This window comes from Pteropus alecto, unplaced genomic scaffold (genome assembly GCF_000325575.1).
Source record: "Pteropus alecto unplaced genomic scaffold, ASM32557v1 scaffold131, whole genome shotgun sequence".
In the NCBI taxonomy this organism is placed as follows: domain Eukaryota; kingdom Metazoa; phylum Chordata; class Mammalia; order Chiroptera; family Pteropodidae; genus Pteropus; species Pteropus alecto.
The window spans coordinates 8,659,217-8,673,856 of record NW_006434709.1 but is presented as its reverse complement, the minus strand read 5'-3'; the positions used below and the strand labels follow the sequence as shown (position 1 = coordinate 8,673,856).

General features: G+C 33.7%; 1 protein-coding gene across 1 annotated transcript in view; it reads right to left on the bottom strand.

The window, feature by feature from the left end:
- USP34 (ubiquitin specific peptidase 34) overlaps positions 1 to 14,640 on the bottom strand; it is a 202,965-nt gene that overhangs the window by 101,917 nt on the left and 86,408 nt on the right. Inside the window, exons 17-20 of the mRNA XM_015587514.2 lie at positions 10,352 to 10,467; positions 10,139 to 10,266; positions 3,172 to 3,261; positions 272 to 367 (exon numbers count right to left, since the gene is read on the bottom strand). Coding sequence (XP_015443000.2) covers positions 272 to 367; positions 3,172 to 3,261; positions 10,139 to 10,266; positions 10,352 to 10,467 — 430 coding nt within the window. The remainder of the gene's footprint in view (positions 1 to 271; positions 368 to 3,171; positions 3,262 to 10,138; positions 10,267 to 10,351; positions 10,468 to 14,640) is intronic.

The following is a 14,640-nucleotide window of genomic DNA, read 5'->3' as shown; positions in this document are numbered from 1 at the left end:
AATTTACTTTTGATTCCTGAAAACAATGACTTTGAACAGGACTCAACAGTGAAGGTTAACCAACACCCAAGTTATATAACCTACGTTTCCCCCCTAAGATTAAGAATTATTTTAAAAAATACCCTTATAAAATTCTTCAACTTAAAAAAAAATTCTCTTAAAATTTTTACAACTAAAATTTTCATTAATTTATATATAAAAAAAGTAGTAGAAACACTGGAAACTTATACAATCAACACAAACATAACTAATGTAATTAATGGATGCTTACAGTGCATGTTTTTGTCTTCCTTCTCTTACAGCTTGAATATAGTACACCAAATTATCAAAAAAAAGCTTCATCATGTTCAGTTCTTTCTCTGCCCACCTAGACCAATTGAAAGAATAAATAATTTTAAAGGCATAGGATAAGAAAATAAATCTGTTCTAGGACACAATATATCTATAAAATCTTTAAATGCAAAATCATTCAATGATCAAAACTTATAAGTTCTTTTATATATATGTTTTTTTCTCCTCTTTAATTTCCCACCCCAACTTCCACCCCTGACCTATGGATGTCACCATTTCCTCTTAAGAACTGGATCTCTAAAGGAGGGGCGTTTCCTCCCACATGCTTGCTGTGTGCACCCGGGGCCTGGCACCCCCAGCTCCCCAAGGGGGCCTGGCTCTACCTGGGGCACGAACTCAGGACCTTCTGCGTGTAAAGCAGATGTGCTAATCACTACAATATGAAGCCACCCTCTCTATTTATATTTGAATTATGAAAAGATATGAAGCACTGCACCTTAACTTTTTTAAATTTAAAGTATCATTATCATTTTTAATTTCAAAATACTCAATCCCTATGGAGGGAATAAAATGTCTGGCAGAGTGCTAATTATAAATAACCAACATGAATTAATATAGAAAACAGTATGATACAGTCCATACTAAGAATGAACTATATGCCTTGGTCGTTATTTAACAGAATTTAGCAGAGTGCCTGGCACATGGAATACATAAAATATAAACTTACTGAATCAGTTTTTTTTTACTGTCAATATGTAATTTGCTTTTTTTAACAGTTTTTTAAAATCAAATAAATATTCAGGTATTAAGCTCCAAAATAACATAGAAACACTAGAATTAAAAAAGAAATAGTGATAAATACAATCAGAGATCCCAGAGTCCATAACTTCCACAATTAACAATCTATTTCACACAATACTTAACTAGCCATATATCTGCTAAAATGTATAGATGAAGAAGTATTAAAAGTCCAAAATTTCTAATGTAATTTACATCATGCTTTGGCTATAGCCCCGTTTTCAAAATAAGTTATTCTGCCCCGTTTTCAAAATAAGTTATTCTCACCATGCCAATCACTTAATGAAGATCAAGTGACAGAAAGAAAACAAATTAAAGCCAATTCTAATATACTTGCTGCATGTCTTTGGGCAAGTAACCTGACCTCTTGAAGTCTGTCTCCTGATTACCTAAAGATTTACTAAAAGGATCAGGGACAACAATTTCTAAGTTTAAAATAAGGGTCCTAAGAATTTAAGACAGGTGTCCCAACATCCCAGCCATGGACTGGTACGGACTGGCAGAGACCGGTATGGGTCCGTGGCTTGTTAGGAACAGGGCTGCACAGCAGGAGGTGAGCAGCAGGCTAGTGGACTGAAGCTTTGTCTGTATTTGCAGCTGCTCCCCAGTACTACTAGCCTCACTGCCTCAGCTCCACCTCAGATCATCAGGCATTAGATTCTCATAGAAGTACTGGTCCCTGGTGCCAAAAAGGTTGAGGACTGCTGGTTTAAGAGATAATGTACTGACTGCTACCGCATCTAATAGATTCACAATAAGTGGAAGTTTTTGTTATTATTGATGCCAACTAACCATAGGAGCTCAGAGTTCTTTTAAATGATCAGCTTGATGAGATTTAGGATACCAGTCTCCTGTTGGAAACCCTGAGAAGTGTCATTAACTGAGCTTACTTACATTTAAGGAACAAGCTAAAGGGCTTCAACTCAATATACTTAAGTTCAAGTGCTTGGTAAGTAACTGAATATTCAGTCTGCCACTTCTATAAGAATGTTACCCTTTGTTACTCTTTAACATGAAGACTCCGCAAATGGCTACAATATGTCACCAATTAATTAAACCAATTAAACACTGTGGGAAGTGTAAATAGGACTCAAACTATTATTCCTGTACTTAAAGGATGCTAATGTTTTCCTCCATCGCTCTGTTTAGCATTCTCAAGGACCTTGCTTGCATTCACAAATAGAGTCATTTTGTAGTATTAACCAAAAATAAACTTTCTAAGATGCTTTAAAAAGAATAATAGAAGTTCGGCTTAAATAGATTTCCTTTAAAAGAGCAATAAGCAAGGCCTATAACTCTAAAGAACTTCATTCTATTTAGAACTATAGTGTCCACTTCTAAGGATTTTATAAAATGGCATTCACTTTGAAAGCAAGCAAGTGCTCTTACCATCTAAATTTAGATTTAAGAAATAAGGTAAAAAGCCATCCCACTTCACCTCACAAATGAATCCTTCAACAGGTCTAATTTTTCCTAAAATTTAAATGTCTCTGAAATCTCTCCAAAAGTCTATTTTGAATAAAACAAATAACACATTGTTAAAGATTAATAAAGGGCTTGTGACAACCAACTTTCTCTAGACTATTACCTAAAACTGGAACAATTTCACAAAGTACTATCTATCCCTGAAAGAATTTTTTACCATAATTAATCATAAGGAGTAAAGGTAGGGTGGTGTCAAGATTATCCCTAACATGATGTAATGTCTAGAACAAATTCCTAGTAATGGAAAAATGAAAAGCATCCTAGAGTGTTTATTGTAGTGGGGCTCTTCTTCAGGAGTCCTTAGCTATGGCTAGATATACTAAAAATCTTCACCCTAAAATTATAGCATTAATTGCTTACAGTATTTTCCTCAAACTACAAAGAATACAAAAGTCAGATTTTCCCACTGATGAGGTTATAAATCTCCATGGGGCTAAATAGAAGAGACATCACTCTAAGAAATCTAAAAAAACATTTGAACTACATGAAACGCAAATTTGTCTGGTACAGAATAAAAGCTAGTTAAGTTATTCAAAACCTCTTTGATAACTATAATTTTTTTAAAAATCTTTAAAATGAATACTTTCATTCACTTACATTGTAATCCAATGTGTGTCATAACTGCTCCCAAACTGCTGAAAAGTACCAAACAGTTTTGGAAGAAGCCGAAGTGAAATTACTACTGATCTGAAACAGCAAAAACATATTTATAGAATAAAATAATTTTTACTATCAATAATTTTAGCTTTTTACAGAAATTCAGCTATTTAAAATCTTAAATGAAAAATGATTTAATAAACAACATATATCTCATATAAACATTAAAATATTTTTCTAATGTATTTTATACATTGGGGCAAGAAATCAAGTTTTAAAATTTCAATCCAGGACTTCTGAAGTAAAATACACTAAATATCTGAGTATAAAAACAAGTGAAGAGCATTTAAAGCTAATCATTTTCATGAAAATTATGTACATTAACTATGTACATATAAGAAATGTACATATTCTTTAACAAATCATGGGTCTTCTAAGAATTTAACCAAAGAAAATAGGAAGCAGTAGCTTAGGTAAGTTATCTAGAGTAGGCTTTCTCAAAGGTTAAGGTGCACTTGCTTCACCTGAGAAAATTTTGTTAAAATGCAAATCCTGATGCAGTAGGTCTGAGGAAAGTTCAGAATTTTGCATTTCGAACAAGATCACCCGTGATAGACTGCTAGTTTGTGGACCACATTCTGAGCAGCAATAATGTAGAGATTATTTTTTCAAACTATAAAAATTATCACTTTCTCCCCAATTCTTACTTAATATGATCTGTATCCAAGTTGAGAATCCCTGCATTGGGAACGATGTTAATAATAAAGGCACACCATATACCTCAAGTATGAAGAAGCAAAAAAGGGATAGGAAATCACCTGAACTAAAGTAGATCCAAGTATGCTTATCTTCTGAAAGGAAGGGGTAAAGGGAAAATACTGACATATAAATCTCAGAAGTCTTAGTAGGCAAGGAAGTTGGCTGTATGAGCCTTGAAAGAAGGACTTACTCTAACAAGATACTAAATTTCTTTTTTTAAAGCTCAGGAGCCAATACAGCTTCTTGAATTTTTAAAAAGAGAAAAGTTGGCACCTTAACCACAAAGTATGGTATACAAGCAAGACCTCAACAAATGCCTACTCTTTGAGAGGGTACCAGGGATACCAGAATCCCCCAATATGCCTACTTTTTGAATGGGAGGAAAACAGTGGTGAATACTGAGTAGCAGAAATTAGAAAAAAATAAAACTTCCTGTTTCTGAATGAAACCCAAAGTACTTCAATTGAACTACAAAGCCCTGTGTGATATGTCTGTGCTGCTCAATTCTAACTTAATTTCCTTCCAATCTTCCTCTTTGCTATCCTTTCAACACACATAAGCACATTCCTGCCCCGCAGGGCCTCTGCTATAGCCTCTACTTGGAATGCTCTTTACCTAAATATCTACCTGCAGGACTCCTCACTTTATTCATGTTTCCTCAACTGTCGAAAGAAAGGATGACCATGATAACTCTATATTAAATAACACCCTTCCAATGCCCCAGGAACTTCCTTATTCCTTTTGATTCCTTCCAGATTTTTCTTCATTCATCATCACCTAAAGAATATTCCTTTAATGTGTCTACCATTAAAGTGTGCTCAATGAGAGCAAAATCTTATTTAAAATCCCTGAATATGGTGCACACTGAATATATACTTGCTAAAATAATGAACCAGCAAAGAACTTAAAGACAAAAGTTTCAAGGATGGAGGAAAAACTTTGTAAAATGCTGTAACAGTCATGAAGAACAAGGACAGAAAAAAAATACTACCAGATGACAGAAGAAACGACATGTTAGAGGACCCAAAACCACATTGGTATGCATTAGGAGTATTTAGTGAAGTAATGAAAATAGTTAAGTGCCTGATACTCAGTAAATGCAATGTAAATATTCTTTACTTTAAAATATTAACATTTTAAAGTATATTTTAAAATATTAAAATTTAAAATATTTTTTACCAAGTTGCACAGTAATGGTGTTTGGGATAAGATCATGGAGGATTAAGGAGAATTAGATTCTTTACCTAAAATCCCTGGTCAAAACTTCAGAAACATTAGTGGAGTTTTCCCTAAAAGTTAAGACATAATAAACTAGAACAAACAAATATATATATAAATTTGACCTAAGACTTTTACAAGCATAAAATCAGTAAGATCTCACAAAGAAAAAAACAGAAAAATTCCATCTAAAATCACAAAATCATATTTTTTAATTGTTTGCCAAGTGTGATTTTTAACAATGATTCTAACGTACAAAGAAACAAAGACTAGAAATTCCATTTATTTTCTTTAAGAAGAAACTATGGCATCTCATAGTATGAAACAGTTGTATATTTTCTGAAAATCTCATTTAATCATCTCTTGTGGTCAATGGTGTTAAGAGTCTAGATTGTTTAAATATATTCTATAAGTTTTCTACAATAAACACGTTTTAACTTTATAAAATGTTATGTAGAAGCAAGCATATGATCCTTGACATTAGAGAACAGGAAGCCAGGCAGTGAATGGATATTGGTTGAGTGAATAATGGTGTGGTTCAAGTTAAAGAACAAGTGAAAATAGAAATGTAGAAATGGGACTCAACTTCCTCCTACTCCTTCCCTAAGGGGAATGCTTTTCTCCACAATTTATAATATAAAAACTGAATTACCAAGAAAGAATTACGTATTAAATGACTAAAACATTTTTAAAGTTTTTCCTAAGACCATAAAAATTCCAATTTTTCTCCTTGAAAATTTTTCAAAGAACATAGAAGCCACACATTTTAAGTACTATAAGTTTAAGAATGTAAGAAATGACAAAATCCAAATGTGATCAATTCAAAATGATCCCCAAACACTAGAACATTTTATTCAAACTCAAATTTAAAAGGGAAAATGATATAAAGTACATACAGATTGTAGACTGAAATCAATAACATGTACAAAACGAGGAAGATAATTAATTTATTTGCTTGGTGACAATTTATATTCAACGTTAAAGTTCTGACTGCTGATATGTTTACAAAACTCAACATGAAACAGAACTGTTATATTCAAACTTACATTTCAGAAATTTTTCCAAGAGTGAAATTTTCGAATACCAAAACACACAATCCTAAGCAACAACGTGTTCAGGACAAAAAAGGTTCAATGATCCAGAGTAACAAGATACTAACTTGAGACTCAAGAAAAACACTATTATCTTAAAGTGTCCTAGTTCTTTGCTTGATTCTAAGAGTTTCTGTTGTAACTAGAAGCTTAAATTACTAGGCAATAGCGTAGTACTCCTAATAAGAATTACCAATGCAACTTTATGTTGCCTTAGTAGAACTGACACATTTGCTGGTGGTCCTCAGTTAAAAGTCACATTTGAACAATATTTTCCTAATCCTGGACTCCATATTTTAAGAAGACTAATGTCTCTACAAAATGCTATTCAGTCATTATAAATTATATATACCAAGTTAACATGAAATCATGAATATAATATATTCTTTATGAAGGGTAAAACAATACATAAACAGTATATAGTATATATACCAACAGTATATACCAACCATTTCTTGATCATCTGAATCTTTACTTTTGTAAATATGATTACTGAGATATGCAATAATTTCACTCAGAAATCTTTTGTATACAAAGGCAAAGAATTTGAACACATGAGTTCAAGTATCTACAGTGGATCAGTGGCAATGAAAAGCATACTGGACAGGTTCCTAGTCAGAGTCTCAATTCAATTCTTGGGAGGCCACAGAATTTCAGGGGTGCCTCAGCACGGGATGTGAATCTGCCTTTTACTAAACATAAACACCAAAAGGGCTGATTACAACCCAACTCCTACACTGGTACTCACTGGACAGCAGTCTTCTTATTCATCCTTGGTACAAATAGCAAGCTGAAAAGTAATGGACTTTTCATTGTGGGAGCTACTATCTGCCTCTAAATTTATGACAACATTCTGCATAACAGTCTACCATTTGTTTCTGTAAGTTTAAACTTCCTGCATGGCCAAAATGGTATTATGAGCCCTATAAAACAATCTGCCTAAGAATAAACGTGCACAAGGCACATGTTGCATGTAAGATTATGATGGCATTTTTAAAAAAGTGTTTACAGTGGTTCCATATAAATGGTAGAATATGGGTGAGTGACTTATGGAAGACTATAATTTTAGATCTCTATGCTTCCTAAGTAATGAGCTGATATTATTGTTCAAGAAAAAGCTAAGTTCATTTTATAAAATATATTGGAATATGACCATAGAAAAGCAAAAACAAACAAACAAAAATCTTGACAGGTCTATAAACCTGGGCAAATGAGGAACTAGAAAGAAAATGAAAAGGTTAGCTAGCAGAGAGAAAATCAAAAGAAACATAAAACTTCCAGAAATATATAAAAAATTATCATTAAGGAGTAGACCTCTGTGTTTTTTGTCAAGTATCACGAAATGGTAAATGATTGAAGGTTGCACTGCTCCATTTGTTTATTTCAACATAAGAAAGAGCTTTCCTATTAATATTAGCACACCTGTGCAACCTTCCTTTTTGACTCTGATGGTAAACTCAGGGAGATGGGTTTGGAGAAAGAAATCTTGTTTAGAATAAGATTTCTCAAACTCTGATGTCACTACTGACATTCTGGGCCAGATATTGTCGTGGAGGGCTGTCCTTTGTATTATGGGATGTTTAGTAGCATCCTTGGCTAGTAATAACACCTCCAATCCCACTCATTAACGTAACAATTAAAAGTATCTCCAGATGTTGACAATGTGGGGGGGGAGGGGAATCACCCCATCAACAACCACTGTTTTATCAGGAAACCCAGACTAATGATGTTTAAAATATGTTCAAAACTAATTTTTTTCAATTTGCGGTGGTTACTTCAGTAAATTCAGCTGGAATACACTGGGTATATTGCATATTTCATAGGCTGAAAAAATACCACTATTCTTTAAGTATTGTCACATATGACTTTCTCTTATACTAAGACTGGCATGAAATAGCAACCTTAAGGAGTCAAGTTGAAGGCAAAATTAACTTTGACATAATAGTTATGTTTACTATCTATTCAATAAATCATTTAGTAACTGATTAGGATACAGGGATTGCCTCAAGCAGATGAAAAATGGTTCACCTTTAAGTAATTTGGGAGTGAACATATTCAAACTTAATAAAAAATCCAGATTGACAATTTTCATATTATACACAGATTTTCTCTTCCTACTGTCCCTTCTAAGTTTACTTAGAAATATATGCTCATGGTGGAAAACCTGGAAAACAGAAGAGCCTAAAGAAGAAAAAAATAACTCAAGCGTATCAGAAATAACCATTCTACAGTTTCTGATATTGCTTGTAACCTTTTTAACAGATGGGCCTGTGAGTATATACCTATATCATTATATATACTTTAAAAACAAGTCTCTAAAAGGCTACATATTTCATCTTTCACATTTTCTTTTTATTGAAATATAACAGACATGCAAAAACATATATAAATCTAAGTGAAAGTTCAAAATATTAGGTGAACCTACCTGTGCAACCAGCACTCACATCAAGAAACGAATCATTACCAGCATACCAGAAGCCTTCATTGTGCCCCTTTCCAGTCAGTTACAACCCATTAACAGAATAACAGTAACCATTACCCTGACTACTAAATATGTTTTCTTGTTTCTAAACATCATAAAACTGGAGTAATAGAGATAGATCTGGCTTCTTTCACTCAACATTATGTTTGTGAGATTCAGGCACACTATTCTGTGCAGTTGTAGTTCATCTTTGTCATTGCTATACATTATTTCCTTCCTTCTCTTTTTTTTGGCATTAGGGTAGCTATTAAAAGAATATTTAGTTATTTTAAATAGTGCTGCTATGAACATTCTTGAATGTGTCTTTTGGTAACCATCTCAATATTTCTGTAGGGCCCACATTTAGCAGGGAAATTGCTAGATAACAAGGTATGCAGATGCACATATGAGAAATATAAATTGATTTAACCACTTTAAAAAACTGGTGGTTTCACAAATACTTTTAAAAGAATTAACATTTCAAAATTAACTGCTATAATACCTATGTAATGATGAAATACCATCCAGCCATTAAAAGCATTCCTTTTAAACAACATATGCTAAATGAGGAAACTGATCCATTAACAGAGGTCTATTATGATTTCCCATACCTGCAATAACTAGTAATTTTTCTATTGTGATTGTTCAAAGTAGAAAATACTGCACATATTTCTTCTAATTCAATTTGGTAAAAAATATATATATTGAAGCACTTAAATATTCAGTAAAATTAGATATTTAAATCAGGCCTTGGCAGAGGTAAGCTGGAAACATTTTATTGATATAAATAACATTCAATTAATAACTTAATTCACTATGCTATGAATGAAACAATATCAGAGCAGTAAAAGACAAGGAAAATCTAAAATTGTACAATGGAACAAAAGTTAAAAAAATCAAGAAACTTGTGGCAGTTGTTTGAGCCCCGATAAGCAGACTATAAATATATGGCAGAAATCAAACTAGAGAAAAATCACTAACCTAATTCTTGACTATACTACAGAAGTCAAGACACAAATGATCCATCCACATGAAAGAACAGGAAATTATTAAAATGTTTATATTTCAGTTTAACTTCACTTATCTTATTTAGCTTCCTTCGTATATAAAATATGACACAGTTCAAGAACATTTAATTGTAATTTGAACACAGAGTAATGACAACTCTGTTTCCAGAATCAAGAAGAGAGTATTATTATTCCTTTGTTTCTGTCGGAGGGGATCTAACCAAGGATACCAAAAAGTGCTGGAGAAAAACAAGCTTAAGTGATGAAATATAAACCCTGTGAGGGAAGTTTTTAAACTGAATTATGAAAACCACAATTACTAAAAAATTGGTTGATAATAGTAAATTAAATGCTATGAATTCAGCACACCTAGTCAATAATACACAAAATGAACTTTGACTATATAAAAAAATTTTTAAATTCCTATTTACCTGTTGTTTCCTAAATTTTCAAGGCAACCTTCAATGAATCTCATTCGAATCTGTCTATCCGTAAACCAACATACTAAGGAACAGAGAAGTTTCTCTGCTTCATTTATTAATCCTTCAGAAAGATTAACCTACAAAAAATACATAAAGTTACTGTTTATCCTGATCGCATTTTGCTGTAATTTTGTAGTCTTTTGGCTCTATTAAATAACTTACCGCATCATCATCTTGGACTATATCCCACAACAAAGTGTTTCCTTTCTTGCAAACATTATCCAAATTAATATCTGTCACAGCATTACTGTTGTATTGATGTTTATGAACTGCAGGTCCTAAGGAGGGGAAAATATAACACACAATGGAGGAACACAGCTGGCTAAAATTGGGAAGTAAATTATAGCATTCATAAAGTGAACAAATCAAAAGTATAACAATACATCTCTTCTTAAATTACAAAATGAAATTACAAGATTAGCGTAAGAGTTGCTTTATGAATGGCAAAGAATGGTACTGTTTAAAGTTTGGTAAGACTAAAGTGAAAAAGAGTTTTCAAAGTCTCTTCACTATTTCTAATTAAGAATGATTATTTAGTGTTTTTCACATGTCAAGAGAACTTTACATAAATACTTGAAACTCAAATTAAGCATAAAGAAAATTTATGTAAAATAACTCTATAGCCATGGGATGTTCCTCTAAATGACCTTCTGAATAGCATCTAACATTTCTAAATTCTAAAAAAAAAACATTTTAATTGGAGATGATTTACTCAAAACATCCAATTAAATTCAAAGATTTTATTATAACAATTCAGACTTTCTAAGTACGAAGCTAAATAAATTCTCACTAGTTCTCTCATATTAAGAAAATGCTTCTTTGCGTTTTCTGTTTTTCAACAGCTTTACCATAAAATTCCCTTATTGGATTATACGCATACATCGATTTCATTAAAATGAGAACTGTGCGACAATCACCCCAATACAGTTTTAGAACACTTTTATCACCTGAAAACATTACCTCATACCTAATTGCAAATAATCCCTGGATCCCACTTCCCAGTCCTAGTCTGTTTTTCCATCCCCACACATTAGCCTTTTCTGGAAATTTCATGTTAAATGGAATCACTATATAGTCTTATGCCTAACTTTATTCACTTAGCAAGATGTTTGAGGTTGTGAAGCACATGTCAGTAATGTATTCCTTTTAATTACAGAATGATATTCCATATGTGGAAATACTCTATTTTCTTTACACATTTACCAGTTAATGGACATTTGGATACTTTCCGGTTTGGGGCTAACATGAATAATGTTGCCATAAACATCAATGTAACAAGTCTTTGTATGGGCATATTCTTTCCTTTCTCTTGAGTAAACACACTTAGTGTTGGAATTATTGGGTCATAAAGTAAATATATGTTGAAGAAATTGCCAAACTCTTTTCCAACATGTTTGTGCCATTTTACATTCCCACCAAACAGTTTATGAGATACGAGTTCCTGCTCCTCTACATCCTCCCCATCATAACAGTATGGTCATTCTTTTTAACTTTAGTCATTCTAATAAGTATGCAATAAAATCTCACTGTGGTTTTGTTGGTAATTTCCTAATAACTAATGATGCTGAGCTGCCTATTAGCCATTTATGTACTTTCTCTGGTGAAAAATCATTTTCCATTTTTTAATTGTTTTACTACTGAATTATAAAAGTTCTTGTATATTCTGTCTGGATATAAGCCCTTTACTAGAAATATAACTGCAAATATTTCTCCTAGTCTGTGGCATAACTTTTTTTTTTAGTTTGTGTTTATTTTTAAATTAATTTTATTAAAACATAATGTAAATACATAAGATATAGAACATTTCTATCACCCCACAAAAAGTTTCCTTGTGACCTTTTACCTTTTAACTTTCAGGTAATGACTGAGTAGATTTCAACAACTATAAATTACTTTCAAATATGCTAGAACGGCATATAAATTATATACAGTATGTTTTCTTATTTCTAGCTTCATTTGCTTATAATTTTTTTTTTGCTATTAATCCATGGTGTTGCTTTGTATCAGTTCATTCCTTTTTATTGATGAGTAGCATTCCACTACATCAATATATCACAATCTGTTTATCTACCAGTTAATTCCTCCAGTTGAGGCTCTTATGAATAAAGCAAGTATGAACATTCCTGTACACATCTTTTTGTGGGCATGTTTTTCATTTTCTTGGATAAATAACTAGAACAGGAACTGCTGAGTCACATGGTAGGTACACATTAACTTTATAAGAAACCATTCTCCAAACCAGCTATACTATTTTATATTCTTTGACAGCAATGTTCCAGCTGCTCTCCATCCTTAGTGTCATTCGTTATCATTAGGCCTTAATTTCACCCATTCCAGTACCTAAGTAGTAGTATGGCATTCACGTTTTAATTTGCATTTTCCAGATGACTAGAGAAATACTGAACACTTTTTCATGTATTTATTTACCATTTCTGTATCTTGAAACCTTATGCCCATTTCTAAACTGAACTGCCTTACTGTGTTGGAAGAGTTCTTTAGAGTATTAAATACATAGTAAAACAAAGAAGATTTAAACAGCATTAATATTTACTAATTACGCACAACTTCTAACTTCATCTAATAAAATATATGCATAATACTGTATAAAAGAAAAATGGGATAATAGAAAACTGGCCAAAATTTAATCTAATGTCAAGTTTGAATGACCTCAATCTTAACCCATTCATTTCTCAACAACCACAATAACCCGACAGTAAAAAAATAAACAAACAAACAACAACAACAAAAAACAAGGTAACCTTATCTAGATTATGTACAAGTAACATCTGATATCAGTAAGCTGTTGCAAAGGTCCACAAGATGTGTCTCTAGGTCTGACCATAACCTTCTGGAATAATTCTAATAGATAAGTTTACTTAGTTTGCAATGTACTGGCATCCCAAAATTCATTTCCTAGGCTAGCAAGTGGTGAATGTACCTAACCAAGAAAGAGGTTGGATAAAGAACTTTAAATTGCCAATTCTAAAACTGTTTTTCTCTCTCTTAATTTTTCTCTTTCCTCCTTCTTCTTCTACTATTCTTTAACCTCCTCCATTCTTTCAAATCTGGTCATGTCCTATTACTATTTTAGATTTGAAGTGATGAGAAACATTGTTTTTATGAGTATCTCATTCCAGGTGAAAAAACCACCTTGCCCTTTAGCAGTCACCCCTCCTCTTATTTCCCCTCAACCCTCACTAGTCCAAGACAACTACTAATCTATGGTCTGTCTCTACAAATGTGCCTATCCTAGACACTTTATAGAAATGGAATCATTCAATATGTGATACTGTGTAATTTATTTTTAAGCCCTAAGATTTCTGAATATCTGGTCAAGATGACAGAGCAGGTAAACACTGCGCTTGCCTCCTCTCATAACCACATCAAAATTACAACTAAACTACGGAACAAAAATCAAAGAGAACCACCTGAAGTCTAGCTGAACAGAAGTCTAATAACTAAGGATATATAGAGGTCGTCACACCGAGACTGGTAGGAGTGGTGGAGAGGCAGAACAGGCTTGCCCCATACCCACATATGGTGGTTGAAAATCAAGAGGGATATCACAGCTTCAGAGGGTCCCTATGAGGGGCAACAGGGTCCCAGACCCACACCAGGCTACCCATCCTACAGCACCAGTGCCAGTAGGTGAAGTCCCCACAATTTCTGGATGTGAAATTCAGCAGAGAATGAGGTTGAGTAAAAAGGAGAGCTGCTGGAGTCCTAAGCGTTCTTCTTAAAAGGCCTGCACACAGGCTTACTCAATTACAGACTCATATGCTCTGAGCTCCAGATCTAGAACAACAGCACAAAAGATGCCAAAGACACATGGAGAAGAACTGAATTATCTGGCTTCAGGGTGAAGGCTAGAGGGGCAACTTTCTATCAGACAAAAGTGCTGGTATAATCCATTGTTTGTTGAGCCCTCCCCACTCCCTGCGTGAAGATGCAGGTGGCCAACATATCTGAGACCCCTTCACCTAACACCATTCCCCCAACCCTAGCAATTCCCTGACCCTACTCCACCCAACTTATGGGGCCACCCAAGCCGCTTCCAGTAGCTTTTCCATACAAACAGACTGTCCTGGTTCATACTGCAGATCTTCCCCAAATTTCTCAAAGTTTCACAAACACCAAACAAGCAGTATCTTGCCTTGGCATATCTTGTACCTCTTACTGAGCAAACCCCAAGCCAGCACTTGTGGCAACCAGCCTTACTTCGCAGCATAGCCTTCTCTCATGTACCTCCAAGCCTAGAACAAGGGGCAACCATCTGCAAATCACTTTGTAGCTCATGCCAAGTGGCCCCAGGCAGGACAGAGGCAGCAGCGGACCTTGGCCTATACCAGAGCCACTCACAAAAGGCCCCAGAACGCACACACCTGGTAGTCAGCTTCAGAATACACCAGAGCACCACCCAACCACCTTCACAAAAAACACACCCTAAGGAA